General features: G+C 32.3%; 2 protein-coding genes and 1 long non-coding RNA gene across 5 annotated transcripts; 2 read left to right on the top strand and 1 right to left on the bottom strand.

Moving 5' to 3' along the window:
* The first annotated feature begins 438 nt into the window (after positions 1 to 438).
* On the top strand, positions 439 to 2,296 carry LOC109180882 (trihelix transcription factor GT-3b-like). 2 transcript variants are annotated; one of them, XR_002054132.1, is made up of 3 exons: positions 439 to 1,049; positions 1,388 to 2,000; positions 2,049 to 2,296. XR_002054132.1 is itself a non-coding variant. In XM_019330585.1 (2 exons), the coding sequence occupies exons 1-2, from the start codon at positions 723 to 725 to the stop codon at positions 1,928 to 1,930; spliced, it is 870 nt and encodes a 289-aa protein (XP_019186130.1). In that variant the 5' UTR covers positions 439 to 722; the 3' UTR covers positions 1,931 to 2,016. The 2 variants fall into 2 exon arrangements, 1 of the variants encoding a protein (XP_019186130.1); XM_019330585.1 differs by lacking the exon at positions 2,049 to 2,296 and having other exon boundaries at positions 1,388 to 2,016.
* A 12,108-nt stretch (positions 2,297 to 14,404) lies between these two features.
* On the top strand, positions 14,405 to 16,725 carry LOC109181071. Its single transcript, XR_002054160.1, has 5 exons — positions 14,405 to 14,662; positions 15,216 to 15,406; positions 15,715 to 15,809; positions 15,995 to 16,072; positions 16,483 to 16,725. It is a non-coding gene; the product is annotated as an uncharacterized LOC109181071 (long non-coding RNA).
* A 1,410-nt stretch (positions 16,726 to 18,135) lies between these two features.
* Positions 18,136 to 19,984, bottom strand: LOC109180948. 2 transcript variants are annotated; one of them, XM_019330671.1, is made up of 2 exons: positions 19,022 to 19,984; positions 18,136 to 18,718 (listed from the first exon to the last, which is right to left on the bottom strand). In XM_019330671.1, the coding sequence occupies exons 1-2, from the start codon at positions 19,845 to 19,847 to the stop codon at positions 18,351 to 18,353; spliced, it is 1,194 nt and encodes a 397-aa protein (XP_019186216.1). In that variant the 5' UTR covers positions 19,848 to 19,984; the 3' UTR covers positions 18,136 to 18,350. The 2 variants fall into 2 exon arrangements, with proteins under 2 accessions (XP_019186216.1, XP_019186215.1); XM_019330670.1 differs by having other exon boundaries at positions 18,136 to 18,721; positions 19,022 to 19,979.
* Positions 19,985 to 25,812: the final 5,828 nt, after the last annotated feature.

Below are 25,812 nucleotides of genomic sequence, written 5' to 3'. Positions count from 1 at the left end.
TTCATACCGCTAAACCACAAAGTCATTGGCAAAGATTCATTTTAATGTATTAAAAGTTTAATTTTTTTAAAATATTGTATCTAAAAATGAACGTTATTCAAATGATCTATTTTATAAGGTGGATGGTATAATTTGTGAATCTGTAGAGGGGAATTCTTTGTAATAATTCTTATAATCCAAAGGAGTATTAAAGAAGCCCAGACTTTCCAAACAGGCAAACAGGGCACAGCCGTGTAACCCAATCGTTTCGTCATGGTGACGCCGGGGGAACGCAATATGAATAAGTGTGAAAATTTTTAACTAAAAACTTTTTCCGATATAATAATAATAAGAAATTGAGGAGAGAGAGAGAGAAATGAGTTAACGCGTAGGGAGATGAGATGTGACTCGGGGAATGGCTGTTTCCTCCTGAGAAGAAGAAAAAAGACGATCTTTATTTTTGAGAGCTTTCTTTCTATTCCGATTCCTTAACACGCAAACCGCCGTCTCATCTCTCTCTCTGAAAAAATAAAAAAAATTTGGTTTCTTTTTCTCTTTGACATTTTCACACCTACCTCAGTTTCACACCACCCCATCACCATATAAAACCCTTTCCCTTTCTCTCCCCTCAATTCTTTTCGATCTCTCACTTTCTTTTTTCTTCCGGCATTTCCTCGATCTTTCGTCTTCTTTCCACCAACCAAACTCGTGGAAACGCCATATATATCGTCAAGCACGTAGATATGGAGGGTCATCATCATCCTCCTCATCACCATCCTCAGTTGCACCCACAGGTTTCGCATCTCCAGTATGGCGGCGGCGTGAGTGTCGACGCCAGCGTCGGCGGCGGCGGCGGGAGTGGCGGGGTGGCGGATAGGTTTCCTCAATGGAGTATTCAAGAAACCAGGGATTTCTTGATCATCCGGGCCGAGCTGGATCCGACCTTCATGCAGACTAAACGTAATAAGCTCCTCTGGGAAATCATCGCCTCTAAGATGAAGGAAAAGGGTTACAATCGAAGCGCTGAACAGTGCAAGTGCAAGTGGAAAAACCTCGTCACTCGTTACAAGGTTTGTATATATATATGTTTCTATATTTAGATTCGAATCCATGGATATATATCTAAGTACTCCGTATCTAATAAACCATTAAATTATAAAGAAAGAATGAATCAGCAAACCAACTCGCTCATAAATTCTAATTGTTTTGTTTTCAAAATGAATGGGTCTTTGGGTAGGTTTTTTAGGGAAGAAAACATTGGTCAACTACGATGTATTCTTAATTAGATACGAAGATTCAAACCCTTTTTATTACAGTTAATGTTAACTAATTAATATTAGTAGATGTGTGTGGGTCTATTTGTTGTGTTAAACTGTTAATAAATTAAGGCTTCATTTTTTGTGTAAAGGGATGTGAAACGATGGAGCCGGAAGGGATGAGACAGCAGTTCCCATATTACAACGAGCTGCAAACGATATTCAATACGAGGATGCAAAGAATGCTGTGGATGGAGGCGGAGGGCGGCAGCAGCACGGCCGGCGGGTCGAAGAAGAAGGCGGGAATGGCGCTATCGTCGGACGAGGAGGAGGAGAACGAGGAGAGCGACGGGGAGGCGAAGAGTGGTCGGAAGAAGAGGAAGGTGGTGAAAAGCGGGGGGAGTGGGAATAACGTGGTGAATAGTTTGAGGGAGATTTTGGAGGATTTCATGAAGCAGCAGATGCAAATGGAGGCGCAGTGGATGAAGGCGGTGGAGGCGCGGGAGGAGGAGCGGAGGATAAAGGAGATGGAGTGGCGGCGGACGATGGAGGCGCTGGAGAACGAGCGGGTGATGATGGAGAGGCGGTGGAGGGAGAGGGAGGAGCAGAGGAGGGCGAGGGAGGAAGCCAGGGCGGAGAAGAGAGATGCGCTTATCACCGCGCTGTTGAACAAGCTTCGAAGAGAAGACTTGTAGGGTTTTTCTTTTTCATCCATGGCGGATCGGAGCTGAGGAACCAAAAAGGGACTTTAGATTGCGGCGGCGATTCATCATCATCGGAGGAAAAAAGCTAAAGCTAGCTAGCTTTAGCCTTTCAGAGGTTTGTCTCCAAACTCTTCAACATTTGAAGGAAAAGTGTTCCTTTGTTTTTCACCTAACATTAAACAGATCGAACTCATCATGTTCTTCGTATCTATACTATGTCCTTCAAGACTTGTCTTGCATTGCAAGTTAGCATATTAGACTAAAAATTAATCAAAATTTCCTTTCCCTTATCTTTATGCACAATTGTTGTATTATCAATTTATTATCTTCAAATAAATTTTGGGTATTTATATATTTATTTTTATCCATATATCTTACGTGTATATATATATGAGACTCACTCTTATTATAAGGCATTAACCATGCATGCAAGGAGGGGCGGCATTACTTGAACCATTCAAATTTTAAAATAATCAACATATGGCTTAGCTTCAAGAGCGCATCTGTGTTTATTATGTAGGTGTTTGGTGTTTTCCATTTTATTCGTGTTTAGCTGAGTTACCCTAATTTATATCCTCCCAGATACTCTTTTGGACTGGGACGTAGGACTCTTAGGGTCGGGGATTCAACCTTTAATTTTGGGATCAACAACAACAATATTTTATTCAATTAATAATAATGATATTATGGTTCAAAATTTGGTGTTAGTTTGTGGTTGATCCATATATCCGCGTAAATATAATGCATGGGTGGTCAAATTTGTATTGTGTCGGAACATCTCAGATGGTAGACCCTTTTGTGGTGCCAGGTTGCTTTCATATTCTGTAATGATTGCCCATTTTTCAACCATGATCTTTGAAGACAAATTTCCCTTCCTACTGCTCTTCTATCTCATTATCATCATAAATTACAACCTTTTTAAAAAAATACATATAATGGATTATAATCCAAATTTAGTCTAAAATTCGAATATATGTTTATAGTCCTATAATGTGTCTTACCATTAAACTACATTCTAAACTCATAAATTACAGCTTGAGTTATCTATAAACTTCTCTTAAATTTTCTTTCCTCAGTATCTGATTGAATTTTTCTCTATTTGATTATAAATATGATTCTTTTTTTAAAATCTCATAATGGGGTTAGCCAATTCATTGGGGTTTATAGGTACATAATTTAAATTAAAAATATTATTGTCACGTCAAGAATTACATTTAGGAGGAGAAAATAATATAATTCATACAACATTTACTAAAGTAGAATACACTTTGAATTATCTAGACATTGAAATAACTTGAAACTTTTGTCAACTTCTATAAGTACTGTAAAAACACAATATGATGCATATATGGTGTAAGATGACAAATCTGCATATTGTATGAGTATGAGAAAGGGTCAATTTGATGTTAAAATGGGTATAGTAATCACTCCCACTGCATTGTACATTAGGTGGTGGACACTAATTTAATGAGATTATATCTAGATTCATCCTAGCTACACACTATTAAAATTTATTATTAAGAATCAAAGGTGGTGGTCACTTTCTATTTTTACCTGCACAATATTATCACTATCTCCATTGCCAAGCAAAGGATAAAATTACCGGCAGTCAATTTCCAACATTATGTGGATTGAACACATATGGTGTCATGCCCCACATGTTTGATGCTGAATAATAGTTATAACTTTCACTGTAAAAATAAAAATAAAACTGTGCATTTACTACTTCTAATGGTAAAACTCGTTTTTGGTGGGGTATTCTCTCACTATTTATGTTGAACGACAATGATACAAAAAATTAGTTTAATTATATTATATTGTTTGGATGAAAAATGTTTCTCATTATGTCAATTAGTTGTTAGTGTTATGTGTGTTGTATATACCTTCCAGTTTAATTTTACTTGACAAGTTATGATAATTCATATTGCAACTTTTAATTTATTGGTGTGTCATTGTACGATTTAAAATTTAATACTTTGCTGAAATGGTAGCATTTTGTATGTTTATGATAATCAGCTTCTTCTTTTATGTGCCAGTGAAACTGGGAAATGTTATCCTTGTTTGTGCGAACAGCTATTGATCCGAAATTTTATGGATTGTACATATTGTCACACTAGAATTTGAGGCAGTACATATGTACAATGATTGTTTACAATTATTGGTACCCTCCAAACATACATATGCGTGCATTATATATTTGTTATATTTTTTTGATAATCTCGGAATATAGCACTATATATATATATGTATATGGTTAGATGTGAGTTTTCTCATTAGTTCCTTAGAAGACATTCTCTTTTATTCCTCATATGACTTGACTGATACTTCTAGGAATTAGAGAAGAATATACATCTTTTCTGTCTCTTAATTATGAGATTCGACCTATACTTTTTAATCTTGACTTAAAGTCTTTTATGTTGTTTCAAACTATACCATAGTAGATCCTCTTTCGTATGACAAATTTTGCATTGAAACATATTTTTTGTTTGACCATTTTCTTTTTTGATGACTAAATGTCTTTCCGTGCAATGTTTCTTCTAAGTTCATGAAGTTTAACATTTGCATAATCTAGCTTATATCTACATCATTTGTTGCTAGATTTTTCTTAAGGGATAACTCTATAATATATTATCTCTTTCGAAGTATTTAGTTTTATAAGAGTTTTATTTTACTTAAAAAATGAGAAACCTCTTATGAGAATATCTTTCTTTTGCATATGTGGCTTTTTAGCTTTGTCCAATAGAAGACAAAATGAACATCTTTTGCAGAAAATCAAGCGTTTGATTCTTTTGCCGAGATGTAATATCTTCTCCTCATTTGGTTACGAGCCTTTTGGAAGTAATTGTGTCTTCCAAATATTTAATTCTGCCAAATGATCAAACATTCTCTTCTGAATTGCATTCACTTTTATTCAACTAATTCCACCAAGTAGTAACCTCCTCTATTTTATTTAGTTTGTTGTTTGTATGTATATAGCTAGCTACTTCGATTAATAATTGTCTATTTCTTTTCTTGTCAAATATTGCTTATATATACAAGCTTCAAATGTCAATCTAATTTCTAGAAAATATTAATTTCAAGAAATGGAGCTAATTAATAGTCTATTCAAAATTTCAAGGACTAATACATACGTTCATTACAAATTATTGTCATTTTGTTACATAACATGTGACCTAAGAAGCTTAACAAAATTCTTTCTTGTTGAATTGGATTGGATGAGGAAGAAAGATATAAAAAGAAATAAAAAGACAATAAAGTTGAAAAATGTAAAACTACAAAAATGTATGTTTATGTGAATTATTCAAATGTGACACTGGATGGATAACTAACTTATGAACTTTAAGAGTAACAAAGTGATTGTATTTAGTAAAAATTTAGAGTGCGTCACCACTTGTTACAATGGCTAAGTATATATATACTAGGCTAATAACGGATACAACAACTAGTAGTAATTATATTGTTTGGATTAATTATAGATACAACGGATTTTACATTAAGTGTTGCACTAAATGTTTGGATTAATTCCCGCCTCTTGACCGTTACTGTTGATTGCTTTAATTTGACTCTCAGACCTTACCTAAGTGGTAATGCCTCCAAGTTAGACCTAAGACCCATATACTGATTTAATTATAAAAAAGTATTTTGGATGCTTATATATTTTAATTCTGGCCAAATTTTATATTTGCTCTTTAAATTTTTTTAAAATTAAAGATAAAAATTAATTAATATCATTAAACCACAATATTTGCTTTTGCAATGCTAATATGTTTATAAACGTAGCCTGACATATCTTTATGAATAAAAATATAAATTTAAATATTTTAAAGGTTCAATTAAATAAAAAAAAAATTTATTTCATTAAATAGAAAAATTAAGGAAATGGTAACAAATCATCATTATTATTATTATTATTATTATTATTATTATTATTATTATTATTATTATTATTATCATTATTATTATTATTGTTGTTGTTGTTGTTGTTGTTGTTATTATTGTTATTATTATTATTATTAGCTACGGCCACAAGCATTATAACATTTTATATATTTAATTTATGTTTAATGAATATTATGTTGAAAGCTGAATTTATATATGTAAAAGTTGATGTCACAATATTGTTTTAATATATTTTGAAATATCAATGTTATGTATTTAATTATGAGGTCACAACCTGCACTGTCACAAACTCGTATGTTTACGCAACTAAGTTTGCACAATAGTATTCAACTATTCATACATAAAAAATAAAAATAAAAATAAAAAGTCCAAATTGGTCACTGAATGTAATCTGAAAGTGCAATTATTATGCCATTGAACGAAAAAAAAAAAGAAAAAGAAAAAAAGAAATGCAATTAGACTAGTGAACATCCTAAATGTATGCAATTTCATCTAATAGCAGGTTACTATCCATTTATCATGTTGTCTACTTATGGGGATGGCAATTTGGCATTTTAAAACAATTTTTAATAATAAATTTAAAAAAAACGCTGGAATCAACATTATATATACAAGAATAATAGCACAATGGATTAAATTCCTTATAATAAGTATTACATTTATCTTTATAAGTAACTTTTCAACAATTAATTACTATATTTTAATTTAAAAATATTACATTTGTCACACTTTTCATCATAAATAATATTACATTTTTATTTATAAATAACAAATCAATATGTTTCAATAATATTACAATTTATCTTATAAATAACAATCAATCAATTAATTTATTACTGATTAGTATTATACTTTTTCTCATAAATATCATTGATTACTGCTGTATTTTCTATCATACATATTACATTCCCATTTAGACAGGCTCACAAAAAATCACTCTAAAGGTTTAAATCTATAATTAATCGGAAAAGAAAGTGCCCATTTATTTTCCATTTTAATTTATTTCCTATTTGAAGGTCAAATAAATTCTTCTTTGCTCATTTGTTTTCCTTTGTAAACATTTTTAATTTGTAGTTTTATATGTGATCTTTTTATTTAATAAACTTTTGATATAGCTTTTAGATATAAAAACTTTATTGACATGCCAATGTTAAGTTAATAACTAATATAAAACTCAAAATTACATTATTGAAAGACATTAGGATCAAGCGCGAGTCCTATTTGCTTTGGACGAAGTTTTTATCTTTTTTTTTTTTTTTCGTAAAGGGCAAAGAAAATTTTCGTAATCAATAAACTATCGTGTTTTAATTAAAATAATGATTGACTCGTCAAAAATTAGGTATTCAATTAGGTGATTTAATCTTGACTCTACTCTCTAGGCGTCTGATATTGTCTAATATGTATTACGCAATTATGATAAACTTTTAGACGGGTGACTTGATTGATTTTTATTAGATAAACCCGACAAAGGCATACTCCATACAATGTAACACACAGCACAGTAAACATGGAGTGAATGTAAAATCAAAGACAAAACAACAAAAAACTTTTTTTTTTAAAGAAAAAAGAAAAATAAAAAAGAGGAATATAATGGAAACGCGGAATATTGACCCCATGGAATATAATTTCAATCGTCATATATTTCGCTTTCGCTTCGCCCGCCCGCAACTCCTTTGACAAAAGCGATGAAGATGAGACACAGGGACCGGACCGGTAGGGCTAAACTAAGCCAGTTGCCAAATCACGACACATTTTTTTAAAAAATATTAATTAAACCCACATTAATTAATTAATTAATTGATTGATTAATTTAAAAGAATTATTAAATTAATGAAATGATTCGTGGTGACATCGATAGATCTTGAATTTGCTGCTTTAGCCCTACACAGGTCAGCATCAGAATTTGGAGGACAAGGGTATTAGATTTGTCAAAGGTTCGTCCATGACTTGGCTGGCTATTTCCTCGCCTTTGTTTTATTTTATTTTATGTAATGTCTAACAACGTTTGAAAATTTTTCCGAACAAACTCTGTTTCTTCCTTTTGTACTGTATATATATATATATATATATATATATATATATATATATATATATATATATATATAATATAATATAATGCGTGTGTTTATTTATTATATTGTTGCTTCCGTTCTGTGCTGCATATGTCATGTACTTTGCGTACAAGAATTCAGTACTTGTTTATTATCCAATTTCTGAACATAAATTTTGTTAAATATATATGTGTGCGCTCAGATGAGAACTGAGCATCTCTTGAGAATCTATTGACTAATTTAGTCTGTTTATCTGGTATTATCAATTACTGAAAAATAAGAAGAAAAAAAAAGTAATTCAATTTAATCTATAGTACAAGTTCTTAAAGGTTATAATATTTACGAAATTGGTCTTATCTTTGTTTTTTTTTTTTTTTTCCAACACTTAATTATCCTAAATAGACAGATAAAATTAGTCCTCACTTGATTATTCTTTAAAAAAATTTAGCTTATCAAAACTAGTAATACAATGTTTGCTTCGAATGTCTCCTCATCCACCCAAATCATTCTCTAACTCCACAAGTTAGTGACTATACACATACATAAAAATTAGACCATTAAATTAAACTCGTCTATTAAACTAATAAAATTATTTTAATATTCATATTAATAGGATTATGTGGTTTGTGTTTCGGACCACTAAAATTTGAAGTTTGAATCCTATTTAATTAAAAAAAAAATGGAGGTAAATTTCATTAAATTAATAATGTTATTTTTCCTCTCCGTAAAAATATGTACTAACTTGAATATTTGAGATTTAAATATTAGTCCGTCATGCTAAAATTATTGGTCGTTTACTGTTCAATTGTTATATACGTACATACTTATCATTTTGAATTTTGATGACAAAAGACTGGGGATTAGCACTTAAATATTGTTTGACAACATTATATTGTTAAATACTAAACTTATGTATAACATGGGAATTATTGACTACCGCCTGCTAATTTTAAGTAGTTCATTCACGTGACTACGTAAACATACATATATACATATAGTTTATCATAAAAACAAATTAAATGGATACAACTACATACTTAATTAAATACATTTGACAGATCAACTTTCATTCAAATATTCTGTGCATCGATTGTAGATAATGTAAAATAACGTTGGTTTGACTAAAGGCAACTCCCTTCTAGACTCATGATTACATGCAATAAATTAAACTAAGTCTTCAGGTAAGACTTTTGTGATGTTCAGTTTCCCGTTTGGTTTTTTAAAACGTTGCATGCCATGTGTGCTGGTTTGATGGTTCCTCACCTGTTGCGTTGAACAGTAGTGTGGCATGGTCAACCGACTTTGTTTGGGATTCGGAGGTTGTTGGGGGATTGGGGGTCGGTGAGGAGATGAGATGGAAATCAATTCCAACATAAAATTTGAGAAATTGATGAGTGGGTTAATTAATTAAGACGTTTTACCACCGTCAAGCCAACCAACATCCTCATTGGCCAAATTTTACTTTGGATCGTGGTCCACATGGACCAGGACCAAAACGATACCATTTTAAGGTTTTTTTTTTTATTATTGATAATTATAGGCGAAAAATTTTGTTATGATTTATATAGTTTTATTTAATAATATATATTAAATATGTTATTCAATTTTATTTTATAACGCGTTTTGCCACTGTCAAGCTAACCAACATTCATATACATTATCATCAAAATAATTACTACGTTAAAGTAATTACTTTCTCCATATGATTTTTTTAATTTTATTTTTTATGGAACTAATAGTACCGGTTGAATGATTGTAGTATAATAACATGTACTATATTTAATTGTATTAATAATATTAATTTTAAAAATATAACTAAAATAGGGATAGTAAATTGGAATTAGTTTTTTTTTTTTTTTTTTTTTTTTTTTTGTAGAAGGTAAAGCTTCTTCTTTGAATGTTAGTATGTAATTTTTGATATTTTCCTAAATGACTATCCAAGGTAGTTGGGCACTTTGGGTAATAAAGAAAACTCTCAATCATTAATTACTTGAGGGTGTATATTATTGACTAACCTTGTTCATGTGTAATAATGCGCAAATCACATTAGAAAGATCTATATGACGGGTTCAACCACGAAGATATTAACAAGAGTTGAACATGTGACCTTTAAGTGTCAGAATCATGCTTTACTTACTACGTCACCCCTTTCGGTGCCGGCAATTGGGTACTTTGATCACATGGATGCAGGTTTTTTTTTTTTTTTTTTTTAATACTAAAATGTTCATCACTGAGATCAAATAATTGGATAAGCATGATTTACGGAACGTTATGCTGTGAGCACGTGCCCACCTTGCACTGTGGGCACGAGTTTCATATCCATAATTTTTATACTGTAGATTAATAAAATTTATACTTTAAATTCATAATTTATAAACCGTAGATTCATAATTTAAATACAGTAGATTCATAATTTCTATACAGTAGATTCATATTTTCTATACTGCAGATTCATAATATCTGTACTGTAAATTCATAATTTCTGTATTGTAAATTTATAATTTCTAAACTGTATAGTTATCAAATTATGAACATATAATTATTTTATTTGTAAAAACAGAGTTCAACAATTGGAATCTAAAGTATAAATTTTATGAATATACAGTATAGAAATTATGAATTTATAATATAAAAATTATGGATATGGAATCGTGCCCACCTTGCAAAGTAGGCATGTGTTCACTGCATAATTTGCCATGATTTACAAGATTGTTAAGTAGATTATTTGATAATCTGATCCAGCCCACAACTAATATATAGGCAACCCAAACCCATGTAAATGGGTTAGGGTTGAGTAACGTAATGGGTCTGAAACTTTGAACCCAAATCCAATTAATTTATTATAGTCACTAATTAGCCATAAGGAAAAGGATGCCGGAGGGAAGTGCAAATTAGCTGTGTGCATGACACTCTAAAACAACGTTGATGTTTAAAAAGAAAATTTCTTGCTTTGCGCGTGTTATAATAATGATTATTTTGGGTAAGATAATATTTTATTTGTCTCATTTTATCTGTCTTACTTACTATTTATTGGTCAAATCAAAATTTTCTTCTTTATTTATTATCTTTAGTATTTTTTTTTTACTTATTTTTAAATTTGATTTTTAGTGTTCAATAGTACTTTTAGTGTAGTTTCTAAATTTATATATTTTATATAGAGTTAATATCATCTGAGGTCCTCCGAGTATAGTAATTTTGTCACATCTAGTCTTAAACTTTCAAATTGACCATTTGTGATCCTTCGACTTTCAAATTTAACCATCCATGGTCCAAGTTAACCACCCATTGTCCTTCAAGTTTTGAAATTTAACCAGTCGTGGTCCTCTTGAAAGGACCATGGTTGGTTAAAATTTAATAGTTGAAGGACCATGTGTGGTTAACTTGGACCACAAATGGTTAAATTTGAAAGTCGAAGGACCACAAATGATCAATTTGAAAGTTTAAGACTAAACGTGACAAAACCACTATACTTGAAGGACCTCAGATGATATTAACTCTTTTATATATTAATACTAAAATTAATATTATGAAAAATTAGATTAAAAATAATTTCAGTCAAACCTCGTTAATCGAACCAGACACATAAAATGAAACAAAGGGAGTATATTTTATGAGTTAGAATAATGTATTTTATGTGTTAGAATAATATACTTTTATGTGCTAGAATAATAAAATTTCTGAAATAAGATAATATATTTTATGAATTAGAATAATGTACTTTATTTGTTTTTGGACCGTCCACGCAATAATGATCGGGTGGGAAGGACCTAGAAAGAAAAAATCAACTATTACAAGTGCATTTCATTCTCGATGTACAAACACCTATGTAGTCGTCCTACAATATCAGTTGGAGTCCTAGAAGAGGATAGATAAGCTCCCCAAGCACATGACCATGCTAGATGAACACTTTGGAAATAAAATTCACCTACTTTATTTTGTTCTCATAATCCATATATGCACAACTCAAACCTCCCATTGTCACTTCACAACATTCATACACGATTACATTCATCCAGCAAATTAATTAAAAGGACCTTGGAGTCCCCAGAACTTAATGTAAAGGTTCGTTGCCTGATTTGATGTCACGACAGAAGACGATAGTGTGAGAATTTGAATCTCACTAAAAACATGAATGGAAAAAGACTCAAATGATGGAAGGTGTGTATTGGATCCCTTGTGAGCGCACGAAGACTAAGTCTGACTAGTAGGTTGAATGCGTGACTTGAGATTTACCTTTACAGTGACTCTAGGAGAAGCATCGTGTGGGTTTAAGATTAATCCAACAAAACTTAGAGCACCTTAAGTATACAAATAAAAATAATAAATAAATAAAAGGACATTGGAGTGTATATAATAATTAACTCTAGTCTCCTAATTCAATTCACCACCAACTCCAAATTGCATTCTAATTTAAAAGTGTTTAAAAAGTTCATATAAGTCTTAATTTACCTCTAAGATAATTTAACATATATCCATCATTCCACACAAATTGGAGGATCCTTGAGGATTTCACACAACTCTACTTCACATTATTGCAAGAGCCTATGCTTTAAGTTTGGATTAGTACTTTTAAATTTTTATTTTGATTTTTTTGTTATTCATCATATTAATGCTTTGGATGTCATTATATTATAATTAATTGGCTTTGATTTTTAATTTTTGCATTTTAAAAATATTTATTCCCATTATAGGGTCTTACACAACCAAATATCAATATTGGTAATCATTCTGATTCTGTTATATTTTCATTCTGATTCTATTATATTTTTAAAACATTTATTCCCATTATAGGGTCATACACAACCAAATATCAACATTGGTAATCATTCTAATTCTACCATACTATCAAACATGCAAAATACTTTCACCAAATCCCATTACCATTACAAGTATTTGATTCCCATTCGAATTCTGATTTCCGTGTGCGAACTAAACACACTCTAACTTTTTTCTTGTAATTTTATTTTACTAAATATTATAAACCTCTAACCTCAACGGTTTAAGTTTCGCAATATAATTCATGTTCCAATTAAGCTATATGACCAATCTGAATAGAATAGTTATTAATTACGGACTACAAACAAATGCCAATATTAAGTACTTGTAATAAAAGAGCAAAAGACCAAATTGAGAAAAATGTACAAAAGAAAAAAAGCTGAAAAAGACGAGAGATCTATGTTTACTTTTACAAGTTGGCTGCAAGTCGCTATCATCCCTAAAACCAACCAATTTTTCTACATATATAAATATAGTAAATCCAGGGAGGAGGAGGAGATCATAGGAGACCCAATAAAAAGTGAGAAGCTTCTCTGATCTATCATGATTTAACTTCTGTGTTCAGCTGAGTTACCATGATTTACATCTTTCCATATGTTCTGTAGAACCGGGCATAGAGGACCTTTGGGGTTAAGGATTCAACCTTTTGGGAATAACAACTTTTTTCCTTCAGCACCTTCCAATGGTTTAGCGTTAAGTTCTTTTTTTTTTTTTTTTTTTTTTTTTTTTTTTTTGGAATACTGACTCTATTACAATGTAGTATCTGTTCATAATTATTTTCTCAACCTATTGAAGCAAAAAAGCTTTATTTTATTTATTTATTATTTTTTTATAATTTAGGTTTATTATATCCGGGATCCTAAGTGTTGGACCGCAACTTAAAAGGTCGAGTCCAGCATCTTGTCATTCAAAAGTAATGTTGATGTCTACATGAGTACGTATATGGAATGCAATTGTGTTGTCGCTACTAGCTATAACTTTTAGTGTGGTGCTAAACCATTGATCATAAAATTTGGTATTAGAGCAGGTCAAAGGTGAGAGTATAAGGCAATAAGGTTGTTGAGACAACCCACACGGTTAAGTCTCTATATTTTTATTCATATGATATTATAAGTTAATAAAAGTCTTGTTTTTTTGGGTGCTAATAAAAGTCTTGTTAATTTAACAATAATATAATATAACTGTTTTAAAGTTGTTGTTAGAGATGCATTCAAGAATAATAAGGCCACTTTAAATGAATTTATGACCCATTATCGCTTAGAGTTTGACAATCAAGTCTAGGCACATAAAAATGTCGAATAGGTAGGACATGTAACAATATAATAGCTTGACCAAGTGAACCCTCCAAGCATAATGTAGTTCAATTAGTACACATGAATAATTAAGTAGGGATTCACGGCTGAAAATTTCGCGTTTTCCGTCCAACATTTCTGTCCAACTATAATTTGGTCGCTATTTTAATAAAAATCTCAACTTTCTATGGTAAAAGATGGATTGACGGAAAGTTGGTCAGAATTTCCGTCCAACGCGCGATTGTTGGACGGAAAGTTCGTCCAACGTCCAGTGTTGAAAGGAAATTTTGTCCAATCTTTAGTGTTGGTCGATAAACATCGGTAGAAATTGAAAACGGTAGCTATTTTAATTTCCGTCCAACATTGTTGTTGGACGAAAATTAAAAAACTTGAGCTAAAAAATAGAGGAATACTAGAATAGTGGGGCACTAAGTAGTGAAGCGGGAAATATAGAACTTTGGGTGGGAAAAATAGAAGATTGGCAGACGACCTCTATTTGCAACCCTAAATCTCTTTTAGACTAAATTTTGCTACAAACCCTCTCCAACGAAATCTCTTCCTGAGAACCACCATAACTCACCGTCATCTACGGCCACCATTTGCGATCGAAGTGCAGAACCACTGTCGCCTCGTGCCAGTCGCCACCTCAACTGCCGTATCGTTGTAAGCCAGAAGGGCAGAACGTCGTCATCTCAACTCCGGCAGTAAGATTTTTAGGGTTTTTATTTTGTTGAGTTTGTTTGCAGAAATTGGGACCGGGCCGACATTCTCCTCTCCATCTCGAAGCAGATAAGTGTCAAATGTAGGAAAGGGAATGGGTGGTGGTATTTGGTTGGTTGTTGCTGGTAGAAGTTGGTGGTTTTTGTTTTGGGGATTTTCTTTCTTTTGTTACTGCAGACTAAAACGCAGGAATGGGTGATTGGAGTGAAAAAGAAGGGAGTAGGAGAGAGATTTGAGGAGTGGACTAATTAATGGGTGGGGGAAAGTAGTTTGAAGAATTTGGAAAATAACAATAAAATCAACATGAACAGAGGTTAATAATGGAGTCAAAACAGTACAGATTTATGCACTAATTTATAACTTCCTGCATCTCCAATTCAAAACATTCATATGTATTTTAGCAAAACCAAGTCAACTGCTTCTTCTTCCTGCAAATTCTATATTTTTTTCTATTTATGTTTCTGTAAATTCTGCATTGTTTCTACATTCTTATAAACTGCAATTATGAGGATAAGATTGTTGTTCTTGTCGGGACAGGCACTGAGATTCACTATATTTTGCTTAATACACTCAACACATGCGATTAACTCAGAAACAGTGGTGGAGAAGTGTAGAAAGTAAGGTCTATTGGGAGAACTTACATTCATCTATAGCATCAAGAAAGTAAGGTCTATTGGGAGAAGAGGAGAAGAAGAAAGGGCTTTCTCTTTCTCCTGCTGATTCTATCTGTAAGTGCTCCCCCGTTGGTTAATTGGTGAACTTCATATCGTGAAATTCTATAACTAAAATTAAGATACGACTGTTTATGCTTATGCACTTTAATTTAATGTGGTTGCTGAAATGGAAGTTTGATTAATAATATGTTGAGGATTTAAGAAGAATGTAAACATTATTACTTATCCAACTATGTATAGATATGAATAAAGCTGGAGATCATATTGTTTGTCCTTTGTATTAAAAATTTGGTTTCTTTGAGATAAACTGTTTTGGGAACTTCAAGTTATTAATAGTGGCAATGCATTCCTTTTCAATTCAGGCGTCCAAAGGAGGAAATTCACCATTCACATATGTCATTGTTGACAACCAAAAGTGGGTGTGTTAGTCTTTGCAATATGTGGGGAATTTTATGAGGTTCTGCCATACATATTTCTATTGTCTTGAATAAAATGATCATTTCTTTATATGATTATGGTATCTAAGAGATTCTATTTTGCTTCGTTTTTACTAGTATACTAAATGCTATTGTGCATTTATTTACCTTACATTTTTATTTTGGTGTATGTTTTTTTTTTTTTTTTTTTTTGGGTTATATGCAGATTGCAGGGGGATATGGGCTGACACTAAGGTTCTGTGTGTCTTCCCCTTTCTACTCATGCAAGTGCGAATTGAAATTGGTAAGTTTTGCTCAATCTCCATTTACTCACAGGCTTTTACATACTCAAGCATTGGTCTAGAGATTTTTGAGTGAAATTTCTATTTTATCCCCTAGTTGAAGGAAATTAAAAGTTGTATTATATTTCTAAAACTTCGAAGTTTAGTAAAAATCAGAATGCTGAAGTGTTTATTACGAAGTATTTTTTTTCCTAATATTTGATATATAGCAAATATATAGTAATACCCAAGCAGTGTGGGTTGGAGACCATTATAGGCCTTGAGCAATACCCAATAAAAACAAAAATAAAGCTAGCATGAATTCTAGGTATAGCCTGTAGCTTTGTTAATAAGTTTATTTGATGAATACTCCCTGCCGGGTGTGCTTAGAGTGTGCATGATAACTTATAAATTCTTGCTTTCATATGAGCAGGGAACATGGGCAACATGCTTCGTATTATAATTCCTGCAGTTTGTAAAGAGAAAGGCAGCCCATCTAGAGGCTTATTTGGGTGCAGCGAGCATTTTGAGGCTTTGGGGTGCATCAAGCATACTTAGTATTGATTAAGTAGTATATATTTTCATGATTTTTTTTGGTGTATGGTAATAGTCCATTGTTGGAAGAACTATAGACATGACTATAATTTTTGTTGTAAATAATTTTGATGTTTAAATATATTTTTATTTTGAAATTTAGTGTGTTTATTAATTTGGTGATGATATAATCTATAAAAAAAACAGGTAGAAATAAAATTATGGTAATATAAAAATAATAAAAACATTTTGTATGATTTAGAATTTTCCTACCAACGGTTGGAAGGAAAGTCACAACATTCGGTTCTCGATATTTCCGTCCAATTGTTGGTTGGAATTTCTGACCAACGCATGTAGTTTGATGGAAATTCTCACGTTTTAAGAATGGTGGGTTATTGTCCGGAATTTTTGTCCATTTTTAAATATTGGACGCTATTTCCGATCAAAAATTAAAATTGGACGGAATTTCCGACAAGCGTTTTTCCGAACGTTCAATTTGGTCGCTATGTTGGACGGAAACCTTATTTCCGACCAATATATCGCGTTTTCCGTCCAACGAATGTTGGACGGAAAACGCGAGATTTCCAGCAGTGATTGTTACGTTCTTTATTGTGATGATGAGTCCAAGCACAGAAAAAGGCCGAATAGGTTGGATAGGTAACAATAGTTTGGGCAAGTGAACCCTCCAAGCATATCATATACACAATTTAATAAGTTTTCAGTCCATGTTACACGCAATAGATGTGTCTACAATTTAGCGAGGGGATTAATCACCGTACGGGATAGAAATCTTGGACTACACCAAAAAGAAATTAGTATATACAATAGTTGGCGTCTGTTAGCTATGTCCCGCTATCATTCTTGTCTTTTCCATCATTTTCTTCCCATGTATACCTAGGGCTCCATCATGCAAAACACTTTGACTTTTTGTAAGAGGACTCCTCTACTAAGGAGGGAGCAACGGATAAATATGACTCTTATACCTAAGAATTACGAGTTTAATTCTCATGAACACACTTAATAATTAAGATTGCACCACTTTCTTTTAACTATCTCTTTTTGGTACTTAGTACATTATTTATTTCCATTAAATTTGCTCATTATCTGCCATATTTATATATCTTGGCCAAATACTTAATAGAAGTATGTGTTGAGCATATAATATATATAAACATAAATGTGCAATTCAACTATTAGCTTAGACTTTTAGTTGAGATGAAGCACATGTTTCAATTTGGTATCAAAGCTAAGTATATAAATTCCAACCGAATCATAATCTGGTGAGAATCAACCTTAACCTGTGAACATGCGAACTTTTGAAGGATCGCACCACAACTATTACATGATTGCACCACTACGACTCCCAATATGCCTGGAGAACCTTGCAGTGCAATCTTTCAGAACTTGCGGTGCAATCTTTTAGAAGTTTGCACGTTCCCCGTTAAGGTCAGTTCACACATAATTATGAACCAATTTCAACCATCATGAATTATATATAATACAAAAAAAAGTGTGCCGAAGTGTTTTGGCCAGGCTAAAAAAATTAATAACATTTCTTGATAGGAAACAGAAATATTATTCATTGAACTCTTTCTTCTCACTATCATTCTGAACACTACTACCATTACAAGTAATTGCCAGAGATCAGAGGAATACCTTTAATTTCATACTCTGCCAGTTTGGCTATTTAAAATTCTGCCCAGATTTCAAGGACTAGGTACGTACTTGACAACATTGTACACATATAAAATTCCATTAGTTATAACGTCAAATTCTTGATTTGTGCATTAGCACAAGTTCACCGACAACATCGTTCAGAAGAACATCCAAAATTTGTTGCCCAAAATGCATGCATATCTCCTCTGAATCATCAAACCGTAACACTCCACCACCACCTACCCACCAATACTCGCTCGCGTTTTCTTCTGCCAATCTGCAGATTTCTAATAACGTTTTCTCATCAGACCCAGCTGTTGTTTCTTGTTTCCTCGCTCTGCAAACGTTTTCTTCCACTGTTTTCGGCGCCTGGTCGTTGATGATGAACGCCTTGTCAGCCGTTCTCATATGCTTCTGAACTGCGTTGCTGGGCTTGAGAAGTTCTTTCTTTGGAGATTTTTGCAGTTTCCCAGAATTCTCTGCTGCAAAGAATGCGAAAAATAAGATAGAGAAGTTGAAGAAGAGTCAAATAGGTTACTGAATTTATTGTTTTTGTGCAATTGCATTTTTATCCTAACCAGTATGACAAAGGAAATGGTGATTCTTAATAGATACCATGTAAGTTATATGATCTGATTCTACCGGAAAAAATTAAGAGAAATGACCCAGTTGCTTAATTAATAGTTTAATCGTATACTTTTTAAGTTCAGCCACTCAATTGTACTTTGTGACTTGTTTTTTAAGAAATTAAGATAAAAATTAGATTTGAATGAATGTGTTACCTGACTTTGCTGGGGAACTTTTAGGATGATCAAGAATTGAGCCATATTCAGGCTGTATTCTATTGTTCCTAACATATCTGCTCTTCTTCTTCTTCCTATTAGGATTTGGTTCTATGGAAACTCTCCTGGAATCTACTGGTTTCTTCACTGCCCTTTTCTCCTTCAAAGCTAAACTCTCTTTTCTGTTAACATCAACGTTATTAGGATTCCTCCTCCTAGCTGGAACGCTGACTTCAAGACTCCTCTTTGACGGCGGCTCCGTTAACCTCTCAGTTGACTTCTTCTTCACAAGAGTCTTCTGGTTTGTCTTCTCCGCCTTATAGGGCTTCACTTCTGGAAAACTCGCGACCTGATGCTTTTGCGGCGGCATTACCTCTTTCCTGGTCTCATCTCGCGAATCGAAACACAGAACGAGGAAATCGTGTTTCTCTTTATCGAACCCAATAGCTTCTCGGAACGACATGGATGTTCGGACTCTCCTATGTTGGGCTTCCCCTGTAGTAAGGCCAATCTGAGGCAAGAAATCGATGAAGTTCACTGATCTGCTCCGGAGAAACGACCCCAACGGCCGGCCTTTCGAGACCATCAAGTCCGGCATGGATTCCAGGCCCATCAGTCTTGCTACTACTCCCGGAGCTCTGCCATTATTGGCCTCGGAATTTACAGAGGATAATTCTTGACGGCGGTGGAAGAAGGCCTTGGCGGCGTCCGGGTCGGGGAGTTGATCGGAAGGATGGGTTGGGAGACTCCTGCTGCAAAGAATCCGGCTTAGGATGCCGGAGAAGCACTTGCCGGAAGATGCATCATCCGGTGACGTCCCGCCCATGTGCTCTTGCTGGTTTACTAATTTGTGGCGTTTACTAGTTCTAGTATTACACTGTAAGGAAACACAACAATATATGTAGTAGGGGCACTGAGAATTAAGAGGCTAGGCTGGTCTACAACACTTATTATTATTATTTTTTAAACATTATATTAAACAATGTTGTACTAGAGATTATTCATTCTTGTCTCATTTAAGATTAATTATATTCAATTATGAATACCTTGACAGACATACTTATAATTGTATAAAAGATGGATGGAGTATTTATATTTGGCGCAACAATGGGTGATTTTCATTACAATAATTAAAGATTTTATGATATTTTAGTACGTGCTGCTAAGACCGCGCCCATAGTGTTTAGGCTTAGAGAGTTAGAGATAGTATAAGTTTGATGGTAATAATGAGATCGACCAAGCCCATAGTGTTTAATTTACACTTAAAAAGTTAGAGATGGTATAAGTAAGTTCGACGGTTACTAATAATACAATACTAATTCAACTTGATCTCTATATAAAGAATGTTTGGTTTACTTTAATTATTATATAATTGTAGTTTAGAGTAACTTTTTCGACATTTATAGGTTGTTATAGTTGTAATTGAGTACAGTTATTATTCACATAAAGAAAACTCTATTGAATTAGTAATACTTAATTTGACTAAACTAGATATAACTCTTTTTTTTTTTAAATGTATTTTTTTTATTATATAAAGAAATAAGTAGCAACACAGTATATATGTTCTGACAATCTTAACATATATAAATACTGGTAAATTGGATTTGAGATTCTGTTGATGCAAGTATTATTTAATTTCTTAGACTTGGTCTCACATTATATTATGTAGTAGTTGGAAGAAAGAAAAAAAATCAATGTTTTGAATCTTGTGGCGCCATGTAAGTATAAAAAAAATTGGAAGGATTTTATAGGGTACAGATAAATGTCACTGTTATCATAATATATAATTCTTTCATTAAAGAAAAGAAGAAGAACACACCATCTTATAGTCAAGTGATATTGATATATGAAAATGTCGTAAGCTTAATCTTCAATTGCTTCAAATGTAAGTATAATGATTTGCATTTCCAACAATGATATATGCATGTTATTAATCAGAAAGAAATTAAAGGATAACTCCGACCAAAACTCTAAGAATTCTATTGACTTTTAGAACTCTCAAAATGTCTTCATTTAGTATCTATTGGAACACTTTATAACCCGATCTGATTTGCATCCCACACGCCATCTTTAATCCTTATAATATAGACTAGAGTTCAATCCCTTTTGTCTCGCGAGAGTCAATATTATTCTTTGAAGTGATATAACTTTATAAGGTATATTTTAAATAATAATTTGTTATGTTAACATTTATGTACAATCATCAATTGAGTAGGAAAAATAAAGTATTGCATTTAAGGAAGTGGCCGGGGGATTGATATAATATTCTTTGTGAAAATTATTTATGTGAAATAATGGCAAAATGCTAGCAAGTAGCAAACTTGGAGTCAACCAAGGCATGGAAGACGTACCATTTTGTGTCTTTTGGGGTCTTGAATTTATTATATAAAATAGAGAGCTGAAGTGAACTGAGTCGTTGGTTCACATCACATTTATAGGAAAACCGTGGACCGACAATTGCTGCCTCACGTTCTTGCAGTGCTTAATATAATGGTACTACTAATATTCCTACCTAGCTTTTACACCTATATAACCCCATAATTAATTTGTATTCTTATGTTTTTACTTAAAAGTCCAATATTTATTTTAACACTTAGGTCCTTTTTGATAACACAGTTACATAGTTAGCTTATCAGTCAATTTTGACTTATTTGACCATTATTAGTTATTTGACTTGGTTAAACGATCAATCTAAGTGTTTGATTAATTAGATTTTTGTAACAGCTTATTGCTTCAAAATGCTAAAATTTAAAAAGATGTTTAAAGCAGTTTTTTCGAATAGCTATTTAGAGAAATCATTTTGCATGTAATCAACTATCAGCTAACAACTAATTTACCAAACATTTTTCTACAATCAATTAATACTGAATCAACTAGTCAAACTCACTAACTCAATTAGCTAACAGCTATTTACCAAAACAATGCCTTAGCCATTAATGAATTGTGTTAATTCTTAGCAATAATTTGTCCATCTTGAAGAATTAGTTGCTTGTAAGGAAGTATTTGATAACATTTTTGTTAGCTAATAACATGTAAAATACCTTTTAAAAACATAAGTATATTTTATAATATTTAATTGTATAATAATTATATTTGCTAAATAATATTCTTTAATACATACGTGTATTCTTTATAATAATAAAAGTAATAATTAAAGAACATTCCATTGAAGATATGTTTTTCATAGCATTTTCATCAAATAAACAAATCGAAATTTAAAAGAAAATATAATAAATCTCTTAGTTAAATTTAAAAGTAAATTAAGAAAAGGGGTAGGGGGGATATATAGATATTACTGTTTGAAAAGAAAAGTGAGGATATTAAACAAATTTAGTAAATTTTTTTTTCACAGAAGCACTGCTAGCTCTCAGTAGCTCGTAAGAAAACATTCTTAGCATAAATTGGGTGGGGGGTTTTTGCCCATAGGAATGGGTATGAAAGTGATTGTCGTTGTTTGGTTAATAGGTTTTTAGAACACTACTATGGGTTTCAAATACCCCATCAATTGAAAAATTCATACCCAAATACAATAAGGGTTTCATTCCCTTATTCATTCTTAACCACTACTATTATTAACCATTCCCATTCCACCTTACTACCAAACATGTTAAATACTTTCACCAAAACTCATTACCATTACCAAGTATTTGATACTCATTCCGATTCCGATTCCTATGTGCGAACCAAACACACCCTTAAAAGTAATTGCATCATCAAAACTCAAGCAGGAGTTGAAGACTTTGATCGTGTTTGATAACATAGTTAGCTTATCAGTCAATTTTGATTTATTTGACCACTATTAGTTGTTTGACATGATTAAACAACTAATATAAGTGTTTGATTAATTAGTTTTTTGTAACAACTTAGGGTGTGTTTGGTTCGCACATGGGAATCGGAATTGGAATGGGTATCAAATACTTGGTAATGGTAATGGGTTTTGGTGAAAGTATTTAACATGTTTGGTAGTAGGGTGGAATGGAAATAGTTACTAATAGTAGTGCTTGAGAATGAATAAGGGAATGAAGCCCTTATTTTATTTGGGTATGGGTTTTTCAATTGATGGAGTATTCGAAACCCATAGTAGTGTTCTAAAAACCTATCAACCAAACAACATCAATCACTTTCATACCCATTCCTATGAGCAAAACCCGCCAACCAAACACACCCTTAGTTTTCCAAAATGTTAAAAGTAAGCAACTTTTTCAATCAACTTTTTAAAAAAGTCATTTGGCATGTAATCAGCTATCAGCTAATGCTAATTTACCAAACATCTTTCTACAACTAGCTAATGTTATCAACTAGTCAAACCCACTAACTCAATCAAATAACAGCTATTTAGCAAATACCTTTTTTTTATTAAGCTGAAAGAGAATCATATCATCTAATCCACATTCACATTTCCATGAATCTCTCACTAATTTTTTTAAACGTAACATTTTTAGTCTAAAGAACTTGTATTAAAAGTATTAACCATACATACACCCGCTTTAAATACAAATTTTAGTCAAGTTTGTAGGTAAAATTTGCATCCCCATAATACAATAAGGGTGTGTTTGGTTCGCACATAGGAATCGGAATCGGAATCGGTATCAAATACTTGGTAATGGTAATGGGTTTTGGTAAAAGTATTTAACATGTTTGGTAGTAGAGTGGAATGGGAATAGTTACTAATAGTAGTGCTTAAAAATGAATAAGGGAATGAAACCCTTATTGTATTTGGGTATGGGTTTTTCAATTGATGGGGTATTCGAAACCCATAGTAGTGTTCTAAAAACCTATCAACCAAACAACAATAATCACTTCCATACCCATTCCTATTGGCAAAACCCACCAACCAAACACACCCTAAATATTAATTTTGGTGATAAATTGTATGTTATTGGGAATAGATATCCCACATATATAGTATAACACTGGCAAGTGCATTTTTTTTATTAAAGAAAGGAGCAAAGTTGAAGAGGAGTGGATGGTTGGTAGGTGCATGAAATTTATAGAAGCTATCTAGCTGTGAAAATTGGAAAGCGGAGAAAGTAAGGAAAGGAGGAGAGAATAGTGGGAATGCGTTTGGATCTCAATGGTGTTTTTCCATGGAAGAGCGGCGGCATGCAGCAGTAGTTATTGACTTTTGGGGTTTTCACAGGGTCCGCTGTGTCTGCATGTCACCCTTCTTTGGTCTTTCCCTCTATCTATGTATCATGTGGTCCTTACTTTTTTGTGTCTTCATCTCACCGACTTCTTCAATAACTAATTATTTATTTCACTGCTCAAATACACCATTTACTTTATTTTATTCTTTATTCTTTATTGATATGATTTGGGTTGATTGGTTTTTTTTCTTTTTTTTTTTTTTTTTTAGAAAATGATCAAATAGATCATCGAACTTTAGTTAAAAAGTCATCAATTAGTCATTTTAACTTTTTAAAGGTGTAATTACACCCATCAAAATTTATTTTGATGCAATAAATACCAAATACAGGTAAATAATCTGCTATCACAAGTCATTAGGGATCCGACCACCTTCCAACGATAATTTCAAGTAAAAAAGTGATTGGCGACCGGCGAACAGTCGCCAATCACGGAGAAGGCAACCACTGGGTTGCCTTCTCTGGTTGCGAAGGCGACCACTATGGACTGTGGTCGCTTTGCCTTCTCGCCGGAGAAAGCGACCCAGTGGTTGCCTTCTCCGTGATTGGCGATCATTCGCCGGTCGTCGGTCACTTTTTTGCTTGAAATTATCGCTGGAACGTCGTTGGATCCCTAGTACCTGTATTTGGACTTTATTGCATCAAAATGAATTATTGATGGGTGTAATTGTACCTTTAAAAAGTTGAAGTGGCTAATTGACTTTTTAACAAAAGTTAGAGGGTCTATTTGACCATTTTCCTTTATAAAAAAATTGATTATTCTTTATAAAATAGTATATGTTCTATACTTTCTCAAATTTTTTTAATTGAAGGAATCAATACCCTATCAACCACCATGGTTCGTTTATATGACCAACCATTTGTGATGGTAACAGATGTACGCCAACATGATAGTTTATAAAAGATATCTTTAAAATATTTGAAATCAGGATATTCAGTAAAAATAATATTATGTTTGAAAGCCCAAAAAATGATCTTTAGAAATTATTTTTCGGGGTTTTAGTGTTCGGTAAAGAGTGAAAAATGTGAGGCAAACGAAAAATGATTGTTTGGTGAAAGGAAAATAAATTCATTTTCTTAAAAAATGACTTCCCATCTTTCTTGGGAAGTCTTTTTCCAACAACATCGCACCATCACCACCATCATCGTCGCCACCACCACTGTCAGCACCGCCACTTCTTATTATTATTATTATTATTATTATTATTATTATTATTATTATTATAACAAATTAAATAACACCACCACCACTATCATATCAACACCATCACCACCAACACACCACCGCCATCACCACCACCACCCCCGCCACTACTACCATAATAATAATAATAATAATAATAATAATAATAATAATAATAATAATAATAATAATTATTATTATTATTATTATTATTATTATTATTATTATTATTATTATTATTATTATTATTATTATTATTATTATTATTATTATTATAAATGTTGTTATGATCTAAACAAAATAACTGATCGAAATGTTTAATTACACAATTCTATTCACTTTCCAAAAAAAACCAAACATGCCAAGACAATTTTCTGGAATGCAATCAAATACTGAAAATAAAAATGTTTTAATTTTTAAAAAATAACTCATTTTTCAGAAATTATTTTCTTGATTTCTAAAAA

Source organism: Ipomoea nil, unplaced genomic scaffold, assembly GCF_001879475.1.
Source record: "Ipomoea nil cultivar Tokyo-kokei standard unplaced genomic scaffold, Asagao_1.1 scaffold1043, whole genome shotgun sequence".
Taxonomy (NCBI): Eukaryota; Viridiplantae; Streptophyta; class Magnoliopsida; order Solanales; family Convolvulaceae; genus Ipomoea; species Ipomoea nil.
Note: the sequence above shows the minus strand (reverse complement) of the source record. Positions and strands in the feature narration are given on the sequence as shown.